General features: G+C 48.0%; 1 protein-coding gene across 4 annotated transcripts in view; it reads right to left on the bottom strand.

Annotated features, from left to right (window-relative positions):
• Positions 1 to 2,465: 2,465 nt before the first annotated feature.
• The window catches only part of Fam168a (family with sequence similarity 168 member A), a 170,154-nt gene continuing 154,951 nt past the window's right edge, over positions 2,466 to 17,668 (bottom strand). For 3 of the 4 annotated variants that reach the window (XM_042687563.1, XM_042687535.1, XM_042687552.1), the window contains 4 exons: positions 12,191 to 12,333; positions 10,300 to 10,474; positions 8,609 to 8,739; positions 2,466 to 8,017 (listed from right to left, as the gene is read on the bottom strand). In XM_042687563.1, the coding sequence (XP_042543497.1) occupies positions 8,627 to 8,739; positions 10,300 to 10,474; positions 12,191 to 12,333 (431 nt within the window). In that variant the 3' untranslated portion in view covers positions 2,466 to 8,017; positions 8,609 to 8,626. Of the gene's footprint in view, positions 8,018 to 8,608; positions 8,744 to 10,299; positions 10,475 to 12,190; positions 12,334 to 17,668 lie in introns of all 4 variants that reach the window. The other variant, XM_042687543.1, reaches the window with a different exon arrangement.

The following is a 17,668-nucleotide window of genomic DNA, read 5'->3' as shown; positions in this document are numbered from 1 at the left end:
GATCCTCTCAGGCGTGGGACTGGGTTAAAGGGATTGGGGTCAGTTGGATGGGGTCCCAGGAAGCAGTCCAGGTGCTGCTTGTGTCAGCCTGGCAGGTCTTGAGGCATCTGGGTCTTCAGGAGATGGAGCTGGGTGACAAGGATACACTCGTGCTTAGGTGGGCATTTATGCTGGGTCTGGGCTGGATGGAACATACCGTGGACAAACGGGCCTGAGCCCCTCTGGGCCAAGCAGGGAAGGCACTGGGAGGCAGGAGTCTTGGTAGCCAGAGGAAGTGAGGGACCAGGAGGTATTAAAGCAATTGTGGACTTGGTGGGAGTCTTCTTAATCAGACAGTAAGGGCAGGGCCAGGTCCTGGAGGACCGGGGGGAGAGGAGATGGCTCTATGAAGCTCTGTGAAAGCCTGCCTGTGCCAGGTAGAACCTTAGGTTCTGGGAGAGGTGTTTGTAAGCTGGCCATCACCAGTGTTTAGTACGCTGTAATATCAGGGAAGAGAGTGACAGGTGTACACACAATTCATCTTCCCACAGCACACTGACGTGCTAGAAGTGACCCTTGCTGGGAACTGGATGTGTGAAAGAGGGGTGGCCTGCAGGAGTTCAGAGACTGCCTGTAGTGGGCACGGGTGGCAACGCTGGGGCCGCACAAAGAAGGGGACTTCCCCTGGGCAGAAATCAAGGTGGGGTGTGGCCAGACAGTGACAGAGGAAACATCACCTTCAACAGAGGACAGGCAGACATGCTTTGAGATCCCTCCTCTCCCCCCTGCTTTTCCCCAGGGCACAGGCTCTTCTGAGACTTCAGATGGGCAGGAAAAGGACAGGGGCACCTCTGAGGACCTAGGAGAAAAGGTTTCACTTGTACTAGGAGGAGGGAAGAAGGATGCTGGACAGCTGGAGGAAATTTCTGAAGCAACAAAGATGGTTAAATGCAGGGCAGGGCGAGGGAGGGCAGGGCAGGTGACTAGCAGGTATCACCAGTCCAGGGAAATGCTGCCTGCAATGCAGTGTACTTGGCTGCTGTTTGCCACTGTTCGTTGTATCTCTGGGTTTGGTTTCTCAAACTTGGTTGTTCCCCAGTCAGCTAACCCATCCGCTTCATTTCACCTAGGCCTTGGATAGCACGTGGCTCACTTTGAGGTGGTGTAAGGATGACAGTGCCCTGGGGCCGGGAAGGAGGTTGGCCTCCCTCCTTCTCTTGGCCTCTGTCTCTGCCCAGAGCCAGGCTGGTTGAGATCTCCAGATAATGTATCTTTGGCTGGTGCTTCTAGCACAGGGAAAGGCACACTCAAATGCTAGCCAGGATGGAGATGGAGGCTGGATCCAGGCTACCAGGCTGGTAAGGCCCCTGTATCACAGAACTGTCCTTCACTACCCCTTAGGGTGAAGAGCTGGGTGGGGAATCAGATGCAGTGTCTTGGTCTGCCTCCTGGAGGTCCCTGCACACACAGAGATATTCCTGGCCATTCCAGGTCAGGTTGAGTGGGAACTGGAGGGAAGAGTGGGGCTCTGCTTGCTACTCGGCTTGGCCTCCTTCCACTCACCTCCCTCCCCACCTCTGTGTGTGTGTGTGTGAAACAGTGACAAATGCTTGGGTTGCAGTCTTCCTGTTACTGCTCGTTGAGCCATTTTTCTTACCAGTTGAGCAGGCTAAACTGTATGTGGCTGGCCCTGGGAAGGGTTTTCTGTTTGTTTGTTTAACCATTTCTTTCTGATATGGAGATCTATCCCAAGTGCTCTATGTAGCTACATCCCATCCTCAATAGATGTGTACTAAGATTTGAACTCAGAGCCTGTGGCTTGCTAGGTAGGCACTTTACCACTGAAGCCATGCACCCATTTCTTTTTGCCTTTTCAAGCAATCTCGTGTTTTTGCCCAACATCAGCCTCAGTCTTGATCTTCCTACCTATGCCTCCTGCCTAGCTAGGACATCACCACTCCTCTTATTGATAGGGTCTCATTCTTTGCCCTGACTGGCCTTAAATTACTATTCTACTGACCTCCTGGATTACAGGCCACTGTACCCATCCTCAATGTCAGTTCTTAATGGCTTTATTGGCTCCTATTACACAATTCATGCGGGTGCTGCAGCTGACTCTTCACAGCTTCCATCACTGTGGGATGCTGGACCAGACCCCCTGTGAAGCCTACTATGGGGTACAACACAGGGTTTTTTTTTTTTTATTGTTTTTCTAGTGTCTTGCAATATATATCCCAAACCAGCCTGGAATTACCTATGTAACCCAGACAGGTCTTGAACTTTCCCTTGATTCAGCCACCAGAGTTCTGGGATTACAGGTGAGTACCACTACACCCAGCTCAGAGAGAGAGCAGTTATTTCTTAACTGTTTATTTAAAAACAAGTTTAGAATCAATTTGGGGAGAAGCTCAGAGACTCCTTGAACCAGGTGTTGGGTCTTCTGTACCTCCCTCCCCCAAAAACCACTCAGTCTGGTCACCTAGGACTTTTTTTCTTTTTTGGGAAACTTTTTTTTTTTAATAGTTATTGAATGTTCTACAGCTTACAGTAAATATCATAATTACAAACTCTTGGCTTCAATCTCTTTCAGAGTGATCACTATCTGATCTTCAAAACAAAACTAAACAAAACCCAAAGGAATCCAAAACAATAAAACCAAACCAGATTTACACTTCATACACACAAGTGAGGCCACAGGCTTTCCAATCATCATACTCCAGGCTGTATTTTGAAAACACCTCTAAATTCTTCGATCAAACTACTTGGAGGACACTGTTCAAAGGTTATTATTATTATTATTATTATTTTATCATTTTTAAACATTTCTTTATTTTTAAAATGTGAGTTCCAATAAAATTTAAAAATTAGATTCCAACCTGTAGATTAAAAGGAATTAAAAAATACAAAATCATATACAACGCTCTCTTCACAGGGATGTTACTTGCCATGAGAACAGGCTTCTCTGCTGTGTGATATGAAAGAGGGATGCAGATGCCGTGAAGTCAGGAGGGGACAGGCCCTGGGTCTTCAGAGATCATCAGACCTCAGGTGCCAGAAGCCCTGCTAGCCTCTTTTCGGTGAAGAGACAAGGGTCACAACCCAGATCCAAATAATCCAACTGACCCAAGGCAGACTCTGGGCCAGTCCCACTTTCCCTGACTTTTAGGCATGAGGAAGAAGGCTGGAGCCTGAGGATGGCTGTACCCATGGGCTAGCAATTCTATGCAAAGTTGTTCTGTTCTCTTCAGGAAGGAAATCCCTACCAGGAATGCTGTGGGACTCAATACCACAGCCACTGATTTCTGCAGCTAGGGAGGCATGTGCTGTTGTGTCCCTTTTGGCCAGTTCCAACCCTTGTGTTTCCTGGCTGGCCCTGACAGCATGCAAGGTAGGAAATGCCCATTGAAGAAACTGAGGGAGTGGGACCTAGGTCAGGCTCAGGCAAGATTGGCCATGGAATGTTGAAGCTGGCCTGTCAGGAATTTTGAAGGCCAGGTCTTGGAACCCTGTAATGCCAAATTTCAGACATTTCCTAAAAGTGGACATGGATGGGTAAAGGACAGACCCTGAAGTCAACCTGGCATGCCCTCAAAAACCTGAGTGTCTTAAGTTACCTGGCTAGGCTTCTTCCACTAAACCTGCTTCCAAAGGTAGGTGTGACCTAAACTCCAGGAGGCTGCATACCAGCAAGAAGCCTGCCTCCCCTCTGTCCATACTCCTCCTGCCTGCCTCTCTAGATTCCCAAGCTTGCAGCATGCAGGGGACTGCACACCAGCAGTGATGTGGAGAAGCAGAGCTTGCCCGAGGGTTCACTATGCTTTACATGAGGAGTGCAGTGATGGTGACTGATCCAGCCAGAATGCAGTGAAGACTACAAAGCCCAGAGCAGGGCCTGTCCCCTCTGGCCAAAAAGCAGAGCTAAGGAATTTGATACGCAGGGCTCTCCTAGGCTTGGCTCAGCCTGTACAATGAGGATGCCAGAACTTGGTGACCAAAGGGCTTGTCCTACTTTTAAGCTCCATGTGATTTCTGAAGGCCATTCAAACAAAGCAAACCTTCCAAAGAAGCACTCCCAGGTATATGGAAGGAGAATATTTTAAATTTGGAACAATTTCAGTGGCCAGGGGAAAAAGATTAGGATACACGGAGCCTGCTTCCTCTCTGTGTCTCTCTAGGACCTGGCTCCCACCATGAAAAAGCAATCCCAGGAATTCCAGTTGTGATGTTTTTGGCCATTCAGGGTCTCCTTCAAATGCATCTTGCTGGATCTGTACAGGGATCAGAAAGCCAGTGTGTGCTGGCTTCCTGAAGATGCTTGGCACTTGAACACATCTTCAGTACTAGGTAGGCACTATCACCTCTAAGTGCTTTGTGCAAGTGAGGCCCTTTGTTGCAAATTCTCATCCCCTCTGTGCTGCCACCTGATATGCTTCTGGTCCCCAGGGCCATCACAGGCCTTGGCCCATAGAAGTGCATAAGTCTGCTCAGCCAAGAGAACTGAACTTCCTGCGTCTTCACAGTCTTCCTGGGCTTAGAGGCAGACAGCCCTACCCTCCTCCAAGCTGGCTATTTGGACACCCAGCAGGTGGCAGCAGACAGAGCTTTACTTATGAGGATCCCTAGCCCTTTGGAGAATTAGCTTTCTCATCTATAAAATGGGAGTTTGGCAACCCATTGCTGAAGTACTTTGCATATGAAAAGAGCTCTGGCCAGCTGTGTGTGCCCCCACAGAACATTCAGGGGAGGGAAGTGTATGTCAGGGCCACTGCAGACAATGAGAAGGAGCAGCACATTTGCTGCTGTCTCATGGGGACAATTACATTTTTGTTTTTTTGGTTCAGACTTTCATGATTCAGACGCAATGCAGTTTCCAGACTCAAACTTCCTGAACCCCAGGTTGCTGAAGGCAAGGTCAAGTAGCAGTGAGGGGAAAGAACAGGTGAATGGAATATTTACCCCTGGCCTCAGCCACGAAGATGCTGAGCTGGGAGGGGCAGTGGCATGGGAAGAAGAGGTGTGCTTGCTGACACCAGCTCACTGTCAAGTGTGCATGTCCCTTGACCTGGGATGGGAGGGCCCTTCTAGCTCTGAGCAGTCCAGGGCCATCCAGAATCTTTGGGTGACAGAACTCCTGCCACCAGGACCTTGCTAGGAGCCGTGCTCAACTTACTTGATGCAAACACTGCCTGGATTTCTTGGGCTCAGTCCCTCTGCAGTGACTCCCCAAGCGTGGCCAGGCTTGTGGATCTCTGTTAAATAAGAGGGTGAAGCCAACTGTGCCAAGGTTCCAGCGCTCATACTGGGGCAAAGAGACACTGGGCCTGGCTCCTGCAGAAGACAGCATTTCAATGCCTTTTCACCTTGGGGCCTCCCTTGATCTTGAATAACATACAAGGCTAAGTCAGGGAGCAGAGCGAAGACGCTTCAGTATACAAGGCTATGGGGGGAGGGCCAGAATCCAGCCTGGATTCATATATCAGGGTGAAACCACACACTGGATGTGGAACTGCTCTGTGAACTGTGAGGCACAAGTTTTTACTTACTGGTGTAGAAAGAACAAAAGTTACAAGGTCATTCCTAGGTTTCCTTTTTCTTTTCAATCCCACCAGCCCCTCTGGAGGCAGCCACGTTGGGAGTCCTGTCAGGATTCCAGCGCTCAATTCAACTTTGGGTGGTTTCCTTGCCTGTTTCTCCTTTCTCAAAGAGGTGGAGTAGGTAATCCTGTCATCTCACAGGGCCAGTAAATTAAAGGCTGTGAAATTCTTTGAAATCTATGAAGCACCTGACAAATGCAAAGGTTTCCTATTATTATTATTTTGGCATTTTTTCAAACACATATGACATAATCTAGAACAACCTTGCCCACCTGTTCAAAACCAAAGCAGGTGGGGGGGGGCACTGCAAAAAATGAATGAACACTGGAAAATTTTGTTGTGATACAATGAAACCCTGTCAGCACGCCTCCAAGCAGGGCACTCAGAACAGCCGGTCTTCTCTTACTGGTCCTGAAGTTCCCTGCAAGGCCAGGAAGGTGTCCCCTAGCTCCTACTCTGGGCCGAGGATGCAGATGGCCCTTACCTCCTGGGAACAGCCAGACAGCTCTGAGGTCTTTCTAGCCCAAGGCTTCCTGATTTTTTTCCTCCTTTAGGGGGACACTGGAAGTAGGGAAAGGATACATCCAAGTTTACATGAATTTTAAATGAAAATAGTTATTTAGAAGTCCCAAGTGTTGTTAATGATCCCATTTTGTACAGTAATGTTCCTGTTCCACCCCAGAAGGGCTGCCGGCTCAGCTATGCGCTGGGTAGAGGGCGGTTGATGCTGGACAATCCAGGCTCCTGGATGAGACTAGCAGGGGCCTCTTTGTCCTGGGGGTCCCTCTTCTCCCCAGGCAAGCCCATTCTGCTGGGCCTCATACTTGTCCTCCTCTCCTGATGGATCCCACTCTCCTCTCTTCCCAGGATGATGAGGGGCTACTGTCCTAAAAGCATGGCCTCTCCTTTTCAGCCAGCCCACCTGCTCCTTTTCCTAAGTGTAGAATCAGGTACAGGATGAAAGTTCCAGATGTCTTCACAGAATTTCCAAATGCTATTTCTTCATTTGCAATTTCTGTTCCTGTCATCTGCCCCCATGTGGCCTCTGCCCAGTCTTCAACCCCCACCTTTAGAATCCTTAGGGTAAAAGAGCAGAAACGAGCCCAGAGATCACTGCAGAGCTTACCAGGTATGAGGCTGCTGACAATTATTATGAAACAAAGCCAATCCATCCCTAGCTAAATTTGTGTAGGCAACATGCCACTAGGTAGGAAGGTTGCATTTAATGCTAATTTACTGTGAGGTCCAGGAAAGTCCTTTCCTCTTCTTGTGGCCTCAGTTTCCTCAATCTGTCAAATAGGGGAATGGATGAGATGATTGCTAAGGTCTCTTCAGTTCCATGAGTCTATGAAATGATTATTGCTATTGCTTTTCCTTCACTATCCTGACCTTCAGAGCCATCAGCACCCACCTGGAATGTGGTTCCTTCACTTTGGCCGTGAATGGCACAAGGTAACCAAGAGCTTGGCCTGCCTGCCAGCCTCATAGACAGACAGGTGAGCCCCGGCACTTGGAAGGACAGAAGGGCAAGGGAGAGAAATGCCACAGGTTCCCACTCTAATCAGAAGGAAGCTCCTCATTAGAGTGAGCCAGGAAGGCTCAGAGGCTGAGGTCTAGGTTACACTGGGCACCTGGCCTTCCCAAGTCTCCAGACTCTGAGATTCCATCAGCCTGCGGCTGCTTGGCAAGTCTGAGGTCAAAGCTACCTTTTGAGGAAGTGCCAGGTCAGTTAACATCACGGTGCAAATCAGAAGGTCCAGGCCCAAACCATATAGCCAGAGACTTTTCAAACCAAAGCATCAGGCAAGCACCTCTCTCCCCTTCTTTCCTTCCCCAAATTCTCCCAAAGACTCTGGTTTCCCCAGGTTCTCAGCCTGGGGTATGAAGCTGCTAATAAACACTTCTACATAGTCACGTGGTTTTGTTCTTGGTCTGTTGCCATGGCTCTCAGAAGACATTTCTTTGGGTCAGGACATGGTAATGTCCTGAACTCTTAAGAAAAGAAACAGTCGCTCAGAGACGTGGTCTCCTCAAGAGCTCTGGATTCTTACCTCAGACCTGTTTATGCTTTTCAAATAAAATCAAGCCTTCAGATGAACCACTGCAATAAACCCACTCTCAGCTTGCCACTAGGCTGGGATCCTGGGGACAGGACACTTGGGGAAGAAAAGAAGTGCAGAGAGGACATGGCTGGGTCGGGGAGAAGAGGGGGTGGAGCTGGAAGGCAGTGGCTAAGGGGGGGAAGGGGCAAAGGGAGAGAGGCAGGAGATTAGAAAAAGCAGCTTTTACAAAAACCAAAAGTAAAAACCAAAACCATTAAAGATGCATAAAGTGACCCTTGCACTTCCGTTGTCTCTTCTTGCAAGTAGAGGTGGTGCTGCTAGGGGACTGCTCCAGCACCGGTGTAAGACTTGAGTAGTTGCATACAATGTGTGACTCCAGACCTGGGGAGGGAGGGAAACCAACAGACAGTGATGTTCTCCAAGCTACCTCAGGGAGCCCCATGTGCCCTCCTGGTAAGGCTGCTTATCCCTGCTTCCCCTGCCCTCTAACCGTGGGAGATGTGTCCTAGTATCAAGAGCCCTGAAAGAGAAGGATGGTAAGGGAGACAAGGGGCTCAGCTTTCCAGGTGACCATTCTGGAGCAGGTCCTACCTCAGGAGCTGCTGAGAGCAGCCAGGGGAGTGGGTGGAGACTCCATGGTCTCCACCTGGCTCTAACCAGATCTAACATCTGACTTATGTTTAGATCACATTTGTTATCTGAAGACCACATAGTAAAGAACACAAGAACTCAGCAGTATAGGACAGAAGTGCAAGTCCCAGTTCAGTTTTTACAAAGTGCTGTTCAACTTCATATTTATCTAGAGAGCAGAGCCACTGTGCAAATTATGAATGAGGTGGGACATGTATAGCATGAGGGGATTACAAACCATGTAGCAGGAAAGCAATACACGCTCCAGACTGAAGGTGAGGGCGGCTCTGCGTGGTACCTCTTATGAGATCCCTCCCATCCCTCCCATCCAGCCGCACTCACTTGGATGGGCTGCAGGCTTTACCAGTGCGGGGGCACATAGCTGTACGCCGGGGTTCCTTGGGCCCTGTATGTGGGCATGGACACAGGGTGTGCCCCAATTGCAGTGTGCTGGGGTGTAGTCAGCAGGGTACCTGAATATCCAGAGAAAAAAGATGATGAGGCTACCCCAGGGTGCAAGGCAAGTGCTACCAGTTAATCCATAGCACCAGCCCTTTTGCTTCATTTTCTCATTGGCTCTCCCACTTTTGCTGGGCTGGGAATGTGGCTTAGTGGTAGAGCGCTTGCCTAACATGCATGAGCCCTGGGTTTGATTCCTCAATACCACATAAATAGAAAAAGCCAGAAGTGGTGTTGTGGCTCAAGTTGTAGGGTGCTAGCCTTGAGTAAAAGAAGCTCAGAGACAGTGCCCAGGCCCTGAGTTCAAGTCCCAGGACTGGCAAAAACAAAACAAAAACACCAAAAACCCCCCGAAGAGCAGCAATTGCTGGTGTCTGATTCTATCTCCTATGCTAGCCTGGTATTCTCTAAGGACAGGACTTTTATCAGACTCATGAATATCTGGTCCTAGGACCTGAACAACAGGGATGGCACTGAGCAAGTATCTGGTAGCTTGCTAGTATATGGGACAAAATAAAATCCAAATGCCCACTTAACCCTTGGTACTTTTTTCCCTCAGCTGGAGACTTGGATGGTTCTTTAAAGCTTGAGTCTCTGCCAGCTAGTCTTCTTAAATCCTTCAATGGAACACCCGTTTCTCTCTAGGTTTCCTACCTATCCAAAGACCTTCCTGAACCTCTGCTCTCCACCGGCATCCTCAAGGTTCCATACAGTTGTGCTCTGGTCTGACTTGTGGCATGCAGGAGGGATCTTCAGAGACTCCTGCTTCTGCCATCCCTCAGAACTAATTACAGGACAGAGCCTTGTGCTCCTGCTGGCTGAGTAACACTGACCTTGTGCCCACTTTTCTGGACTCCCTGCTGCTACCAGAAGCTTAGTGTTATTGCCCTACCCCCACCCCCAAACTTTCCTGATAGCTTTCTCACTGGCTGCCTTGCTTCCAGCCTTCCCATTTCTGATCTTGTCACCAGCCTGCAGCCAATGAGCATACTCAAACCCAACCTGTACTTCCCCTGCTTAAAGCCCTTTGCTAGTACCCTTACCTAAAGGCATTCAAGTCCATGCCTTATTCTTGCCAGTGGTGCCAGCCACCCTTTCTCCTCTATGCCCCTATTTCTGAAATGCCTTAGCACCTCTCCATCTTTCTGCCAACTTATACTGCTTATACTCCTCTTCCCTCTTATGCTCAAGGCTATCTGCTCTACTACTTTTGAGCCACAGCACCACTTCCGATTTTCTGGTGGTTAATTGGAGATGAGAGTCTCATGGACTTTCCTCCAGGGCTGGCTTTGAATTGTGATCCTCAGATCTCAGCCTCCTGTATAGTCATCAGCACCCAGCTTCCCCTTTGCTCTTCTATCTCTCTGCTTGAACTTTTGGCTTACCCTTTAAGGCTTTCACCTTCTTGGTGAAGTTTTCCTCCATTCTGAGACAGAGGGTCTTTCTAGATTCGCAGACCTGCCCCCCAACTCAGGGTTTCTTATGCAGTGATACAGCCAGCTCCATGCCTGCTCCCCTCTCTGCTAGGAGTTCCTGGAGGAGAGCAATGAACACTGAGGCAGAACTGCCCTCACCTGCTGACATCGCCATGGTGGTGCCCGCCACCATGCCCATGGCCACTCCATTGGTCCTGGGGGCAGCAACAGGCGCTGGGTAGATGGCAGAGGGAATGCTGTTGGGCTGGACGACTGTGGTATGGTGGATGACATGGGGCTGAGCAGCGTATACCGGCTGTGTGTAGTAGGCTCCCTACGAGAAAGAGGCTCAGGTCACATGGGCTGTTGGAGAGGGGTGGTGGGATATAGAGAAAAGAGGATAGGGATGGCCACTGCTTTTCTCAGACCCTAAGAAGCATGGGTCTAGGGACACAAGATCCAGGTCCCAGCTAGGGCTATGTGGCTGTGGTTAGTTCCGTGCTGGCTCAGCTTGCTCTGAAATATGCAAGGTTCTTCCCATCCTGCCTTGCTCCTAGCGTTTCTGTAAAGACCTACTGGAATAAAAGCTTTCTTCTTTTAACCCCATTTTAAACATTTTATGTTTGGATTTTATTGCAATGTGATTTTAGAAATTACTTCACATTTAAAGGTTAGGAAATATGGTCAATCAGATGCTAAGCTTGTGAAGAGGGCCAGGAAGTCCAGAGCACCAAGCACATGCGCTGAAGGTGGGCGGGTGGTATCACCACTCTGCTGCAGCGCTGGCAATTCATACTCTGGAAACATCACCAGTGGATGGAACTTCCCAAAATATCTCTCACCATCTATTTCTCCTATACGAAAGGTGAGGATGAAGACAAAGATTTGAGGTGACTCCCCAGTGCTCAGATCACCTAGGCCTGCTGGCCCCTGGGAAGAGTACACAGGGGTCCCTGAGATTATCCTGTTCTAGAAGTTCTAAAATCTTAATACTAAATGATGACAAGCACCCAGTAGGTCTAACAGCCCATAAATGAGAAAAGATGATCTCGGGCCTGTTTTTTTTCTTTTTCTTTCAGTTTTGCTTTCTATTCTGCAATACAGCTAATTTTTTTTAAACTAAAAAATAATGCTTTCCTCACCACTTAAAACTCACAAAGAAAAATATGTCATAGTTAGGCTAGTCACATCAGTTTCCTGAATGCTCACATTTTCCAGCCAAGGGAGACTACCTCGGGGTACTATAGCACACTAAGAATTAAGAAGAACGCACCCAAGGCCACATAGGGTGCTGGTACCAGGGCCGGTGTCCTTTTCTCCTTCCTACCTGCTCACCTACTTAGACAAGGAAAGGTAGGTGTGGGGGTGAGAGAAGACCAAGACACATATATATAGGGTCTTATCCTGACCTCATTGTGCTACACTGGGCAAGCCTTTTCTTCTTCCTTCCTTCCTTCCCTCCCTCCCTCCCTCCTCCCTCCCTCCCTTCCTTCCTTCCTTCTTTCCTTCCTTCCTTCCTACTTTCCTTCCTTCCTTCCTCCTTCCCTCCCTCCCTCCCTTCCTGTCTTTCTTTTTCTTTCTTGCCAGTCCTAGGGCTTGAACTCAGGACCTGGCACTGTCCCAGAGCTTCATTTGCTCAAGGCTAGCACTCTACTACTTCAGCCACAGGGCCACTCCCAGCTTTTTCTCTTTATGTGGTACTGAGGAACCAAACCCAGGGCTTCATGCATGTTAGACAAGCACTTTGCCACTAGGCCACATTCCCGGCCTTGGGCGAGCCTTTTTGCTCTCTGCTCTCAACTTCCCCACTTTTTAAGAAAGGAGTCGAGCTAAATGATCTCTAAGTGCCTGTGCACCTCTGACATCTGAGCTCTGCTCATATAAATGACTTTGTGCTTCATCCTTTTAGGGTCTTAGGTGGAGTGAGGGTAATTTGCTTCATGCCTACACAGACCTCACAAACTCTTCTTGGACTGGACCCCACTCTACCCTACCCATAATACAGAAGTTCTTGCAGAAGAGGTTGGCCCAGGCCACCGTGTGCACCTACCTGGGCATACAGGTTCTGCTGGGGATAGGCACTTCTGATTGGATACATGGCCGTCTGATAGGGGTTGGGTGATGGGGAATAGGGGGGTGGAGCAGTATTACTCTGGGTTGGTGGGACCTTGTATGGTGTCCCTGCGGTATATCCTGTGTCAAGGCAAGAAAAGACACACGGTTAGTTGGTAAAAGAGCATTGTTAGATGGCATTGTTAGATGACCCAGGCACAACTCCCCAAACAAAAGTGGGCTGAATGAAGGGTGGAAACAGATGAGGACAAACAGAGAAGGGCTATACCCAGAAGTATACTGCAGAGGCAGCTTCCCTCCGCCCTGGTACACAGGGCTGCATGCCTGATTTAGGCTCTCATCTCATACAATACAACAAGAGAGAAGAACTGGATGGTCTCTTCCAGAACCCTTTCTGAGCCAGGGATTCTGAGCTGCCTGTGAGAGAGGCAGGTGCACAGACAGGAAGCCCCTCAGCCCACTCCCTTATTGCTACTGCCTCCTCACTCTTCTGTCTCTTCACTCAGGACCCCAGGGGTTTCTTCTTCTGCTCGTCCTCTCTTGCTCCCCCCTAACTTTTGTTCTTTTTTCCCTTCTCTCTCCCTTCCCCTTTATGAACTTTCACTAACCACAATCCTTTCCTCCCTACCACCATTTTCTGGATGTTGAACTTTGTTCAATAGAGCTAGCTCTTCTTTCCTTCTCTAGGGCTTGGGACTTCAATGTCCCAAAGACCTATATCAGATATCACAAAGATTCACATTGACCCAGACTTATGCCATATCTGTGCCTCAGCAGGATGGACAAAAGTTGGGGCTGAGTAGTCCCAAGAAGCTCACAAGCAGACATATCAACTACTGCCCATGTGTCCTCTGGAAAAGAGTCAGATCTTATGCTCACAGGAAACATGAGCCATGGGCCTCCCAGACACAAAGCTTCATGCTTACAGAATCACCAATGAAACTGTTCCAGGAAACCAGGTGCTCATGAAATGACCCTGACCACTTTACATTGGGTTCCTGAGGCTCAGGCAGGAAAGTATTTTTAGTTTAGAGTCTAAGGACTCTAATAGCAAAAAAGCTTGGCTTTGAAGTCCCAGTAGGAAGGTACCGGGGTGGCTTCTTCCCTATCCTGCATAGATCTGGCTGGCATGGCTCAATCTCTATGCTCACTGTTTTACCTAAAAGATGTTCACCAAGGACCCTTTCAGCTCAGGGGAACTGTTTCTGCATGATCTCTGGAGGCAGAGATCTAGGCTTCAGTGTTGCTTTCCTCTTAATTGGGTGAATAGGTGGTCTCAGGTGTTTTTTTCCTCATGGTTGACACTTTATCACTTCAGTCACTGCTCTACTTCCAGCTTTTTGGTTCTTAACTGAAGATAAGCATGTCATGGACTCAAATTGCCATCCTTAGATTTCAGCCTTTTGAGTAGCTAGGATTATAGGCATGAGCCACCAATACCCATTTGATTTTACGATTTTTTTTTTTTTTTTGGTTGGTCGTGGGGCTTGAACTCTGGGCTTGGACGCTGTCCTTGAGCTCTTCAGCTCAAGGCGAGCCACAGCGCCACTTCCGGTTTTCTAGTGGTTTATTGGAGATAAGAGTCTCATGGACTTTCCTGCCCAGGCTGGCTTTGAACCGCGATCCTCAGATCTCAGCCTCCTGAGTAGCTAGGATTATAGGCGTGAGCCACCGGCGCCCGGCTAGATTTTATGATTCTTTAAAAAGTCAGTGATGCAGATGACTTTTCTCCAGCTCCTGGAGAATATATTCTGGAAATTCCATCTGCCCCAGGGCAGGAACAAGAAGCCATCTATGCTACAAGGAAAACCATATCACCAAATGTTGGGACTGTTCCTCTGAGGAAATCAAAAGAGACTGCAGTAGAAACTGGTTTCCACGTCTAAAAATAACCTTGTCTGAGAATCTCTTTCTTCGTGTTTTGAAGCAGGACACACTTAGAATATATACTTAGAATACATATCAGTAGCTCACATGCCCTTGGTGACCAAAGATGCTGCTGCAGATGAAGACCTCGCTTACTTTCCATACAGTTTGGGATGGAAGCAGAACTGCCGCGCTAGAAGAGATCTTGAGAGATCTCTCACAGAAGAGAGAAGGAACAGACAGTGGTTGCTCCCAGAGGCACTTCCTCAAAGTGACTGAGGTTACTATTTGTATCAGTAGCATCCTACCTGGGGTTTCAGAAACCAGCCATGGCCCTAAGTCTGGGCTCTTTCTGGGCATCACTACCTTCCTCTCTTAGAGATTGCCTTACTGGCACCGACACACTGAGCTCTTGAGTGTTCCAACACGACTTTTTATTTGTGTGTGTGTGCCAGTCTTGGGCTTGAACTCAGGGCTGGGGCACTGTCCCTGAGCTTCTTTTGCTCAACGGCAGCACTCTACTACTTGAGTGAGAGCTCCATTTCCTACTTTTTGCTGGTTAAGAATCTCCTATTTTCCTGCCTAGGCTGGCTTTGAAAGATCTCAGCCTCCTGAGTAGCCAGGATTATAGATGTGAGCTACCAATGTCCAGCAGGACTTTTTTTTTTGGCGGTGTGTGGGGGGTAGGGGAGGGGAGTGTGTGTGTGCATGCACGCACTTGTGTGCGCCAGTCTTGAGGCTTGAACTCAGGGCCTGGATGCTATCCCTGAGAGTTCAGGCTCAAGGCTCTGGCACTATCACCTGAGCCACAGCTCCACTTCTGACTCTTTGGTGGTTAATTGGAAATAAGAGTCTTAAGTGCTTTCCTGCCAGAACTAGTTTTGAACCAAAATGCAACCTTCAGATCTCAGTCTTCTGAGTAGCTAGGATTGTAGGTGTGAGCCACCGGCGCCGGCTCAGGACCTTTATGAGATAGCAACGCAGAGCATTTTTCCTAGCAGACTGGCGGCTCTGCCAGTTGGGGAACTCCTTTTTTTCTTTTCGCTAGTCCTGGAACTCTGGGCCTGGGCTCTGTCTCTGAGCTTCTTTTGGTAAGGTTAGCCCTCTACCACTTGAGCCACAGCGCCACTTCCAGCTTTTTCTGTTTATGTGGTGCTAAGGAATGGAACCCAAGGCTTCATGCAGGCTAGGCAAGCACTCTACCACTGAGCCACCTTCCCAGCCCCTGTGGGGAACTCTTGAGGAATGATGACAATTTCTTGGGCTATAGCCCGGGCTGCATCTAAGTTTAAAAAAAAAAAATAGTTAAGTTTCTAAAATTTAAGGAATATAAAGCACCTCTGGGCTGGAATCAGGACAGCTCAGTAGTAGAGTGGCTGCCTAGTAAGACTAGGTCCTGAGTTCAAAGCTCAAGATCAACACAACAACAAAGAAACTAAAAAAACCCTTGTGGATTTTTACACAAACGACTCAGTTCACTCACTGGAGACATGATGACCCTGAAAGGAGTTCTGAACCTGAAAGTTACAGAACTAGGACTTCGAAATGCTATGCCTCAGGACACGAGAGGCTTATTACATTTAGTACTCTTTTCCTTCCAAAGAACCTAGAGCCCAGAAGGGCAGCAATCTTACCAAAATTGCACAGCAAACCAATGCAGAGCTGAGTCCAAAGTTCAGGGCTTATAATGCCCTGGGCAGAGATCTTTCTGAATTAATGGTCTCTGCAGTGCAATCCTGGACATTTAATATATTGGCCTCTGTATCCCTGTTTCACTAAAGGCAGCATCAGGAGAGAAGAAAATTTGATCACTAGAAGTCTCAGTTCTGCCTTAATAAAAGAGGCACCGTTTATGATGTCAGTTGTTTGTCTCAGGTTCCTAACCATAGTTTTAGGGGTCCATCAAACAGGATTATAAAGAGAATGTGCATTAGCAAAATAAAACCTTTACAGCCCTCTCTTCAATTGCTCTTCCCTGCCATAAATCTTTTTCAGTTGTAGAGCCCCTACCACCTTCAAAGACATTGATCTTCACATCACAGACGCCTTTTAGACTAATCGGTTTATTGATCATCAGATTTATATGTCTGGACAAAACAAAGCTCTCTGTCTGAATCTTGCCTTGACCCCTAACTCTCCTTGTTGGTAGCTGAACAAGGGAGTGCTGAGTAAGTAGGCGGGAGACCTAATTACAAACAGGCTTAACAAGTGTTGGCAAGACTGAGCTGAATTTGTCAAAGTGCCCTGACTGTTCTGTGGAAGGAGAAGCAATGAAAATCTGAATGCTGGGCAGAGCTTTTCTGTGTGTGAGTAGGCCAGTCAATCCCAACTGTATTTAAAAACTACACAGGTCTATATACTACTTGCTTAAAAGAGAAGGATACATTTTGGTCCTTTCCCGGGTGGGATGTGGCTTCTGGACATTTTAGTGGGACTGCAGGAAGATCTGAGCACAGTAGAAGGCAAGGTTTGCTGATACTTAGACCACCCAAAGGCTTGTTCTGGGAGAACAAGCACCCATCCCTGCAGTATATTAGCGAAGTCTTGATGGCCAGCTACTATGGGGTCAGCTAGAGAGGAAGGCTTTGTTGGTTGGAGGACACTGGCACACAGCTTCAAGGTCACACAATTAAGAGACTAATAGCTAGAGAGAACCTTGGAAATCACCTTGTCCAGACCTTCATTTTACAACTCAAAACCCAAGGCATGAACAGAATTATCCAAAGCAACAAAGGACCAGGTCTAGAATCCAATTCTGGGTTTCAACACCAGACCCCTTTCTGCAACGCTATAGTAGATTGCCTTTATAGATCTACATCCAATTGTGTGGATGTACAAGAAAATATTACATGCCAGTTTACAACACATATAGTCTCAAAAATGCTCATTCAATTCTACTTGAGGCATCTGGAAAAGCTCCCTATGGCTGTCATCTTTTTTTTTTTTTTCCTGTTGGTCGTGGGGCTGGAACTCTGGGTCTGGGCACTGTCCTTGAGTTCTTCAGCTCAAGGCTAGTGCTCTACCACTTGAGGCACAGTGGCACTTCCAGTTTTCTGGTGGTTTATTGGAGATAAGAGTCTCATGGACTTCCTGCTGGGGCTTGGCTTTGAACCTCGATCCTCAGATTTCAGCCCCCTTAGGAGCTAGGATTACAGGCGTGCGCCACTAGTGCCCGACCTGTCATCTTTTTCTTAAAGAATAAAATCAACTTCATGAAAAAGTAATAGAATCTTAATCTGTATGTTTTCTGTTGTATTCCAGCCAAGCAGTACGTCAGTACTGTTATCTTTCTGAGCCTCAGCTTTCCAAGTAGGATGAAAATCCACCCATATAACTGTTGGGACAATAAACAGTGTTGGTTAAATGAGAGAGTGATTATGAAAACATACTTTTCAAAAAGTGAGCTATGACTGACATCTGCAGCAATGATGAGGAAAATGACACTAGATTGTTTTGTTTTTGCCAATTCTGGGGCTTGAACTCAGGACCTGCCTCTCTGTGCCCAAGGCTAGTGCTCTACCACTTAAGCTACAGCACCACTTCTGGCTTTTTCTGAGTAGTTTAGTTGAGATAAGAATCTCATGGAAGC

This window comes from Dipodomys spectabilis, unplaced genomic scaffold (assembly GCF_019054845.1).
Source record: "Dipodomys spectabilis isolate Male_0828 unplaced genomic scaffold, ASM1905484v1 ptg000003l, whole genome shotgun sequence".
Classification (NCBI taxonomy): domain Eukaryota; kingdom Metazoa; phylum Chordata; class Mammalia; order Rodentia; family Heteromyidae; genus Dipodomys; species Dipodomys spectabilis.
Note: the sequence above shows the minus strand (reverse complement) of the source record. Positions and strands in the feature narration are given on the sequence as shown.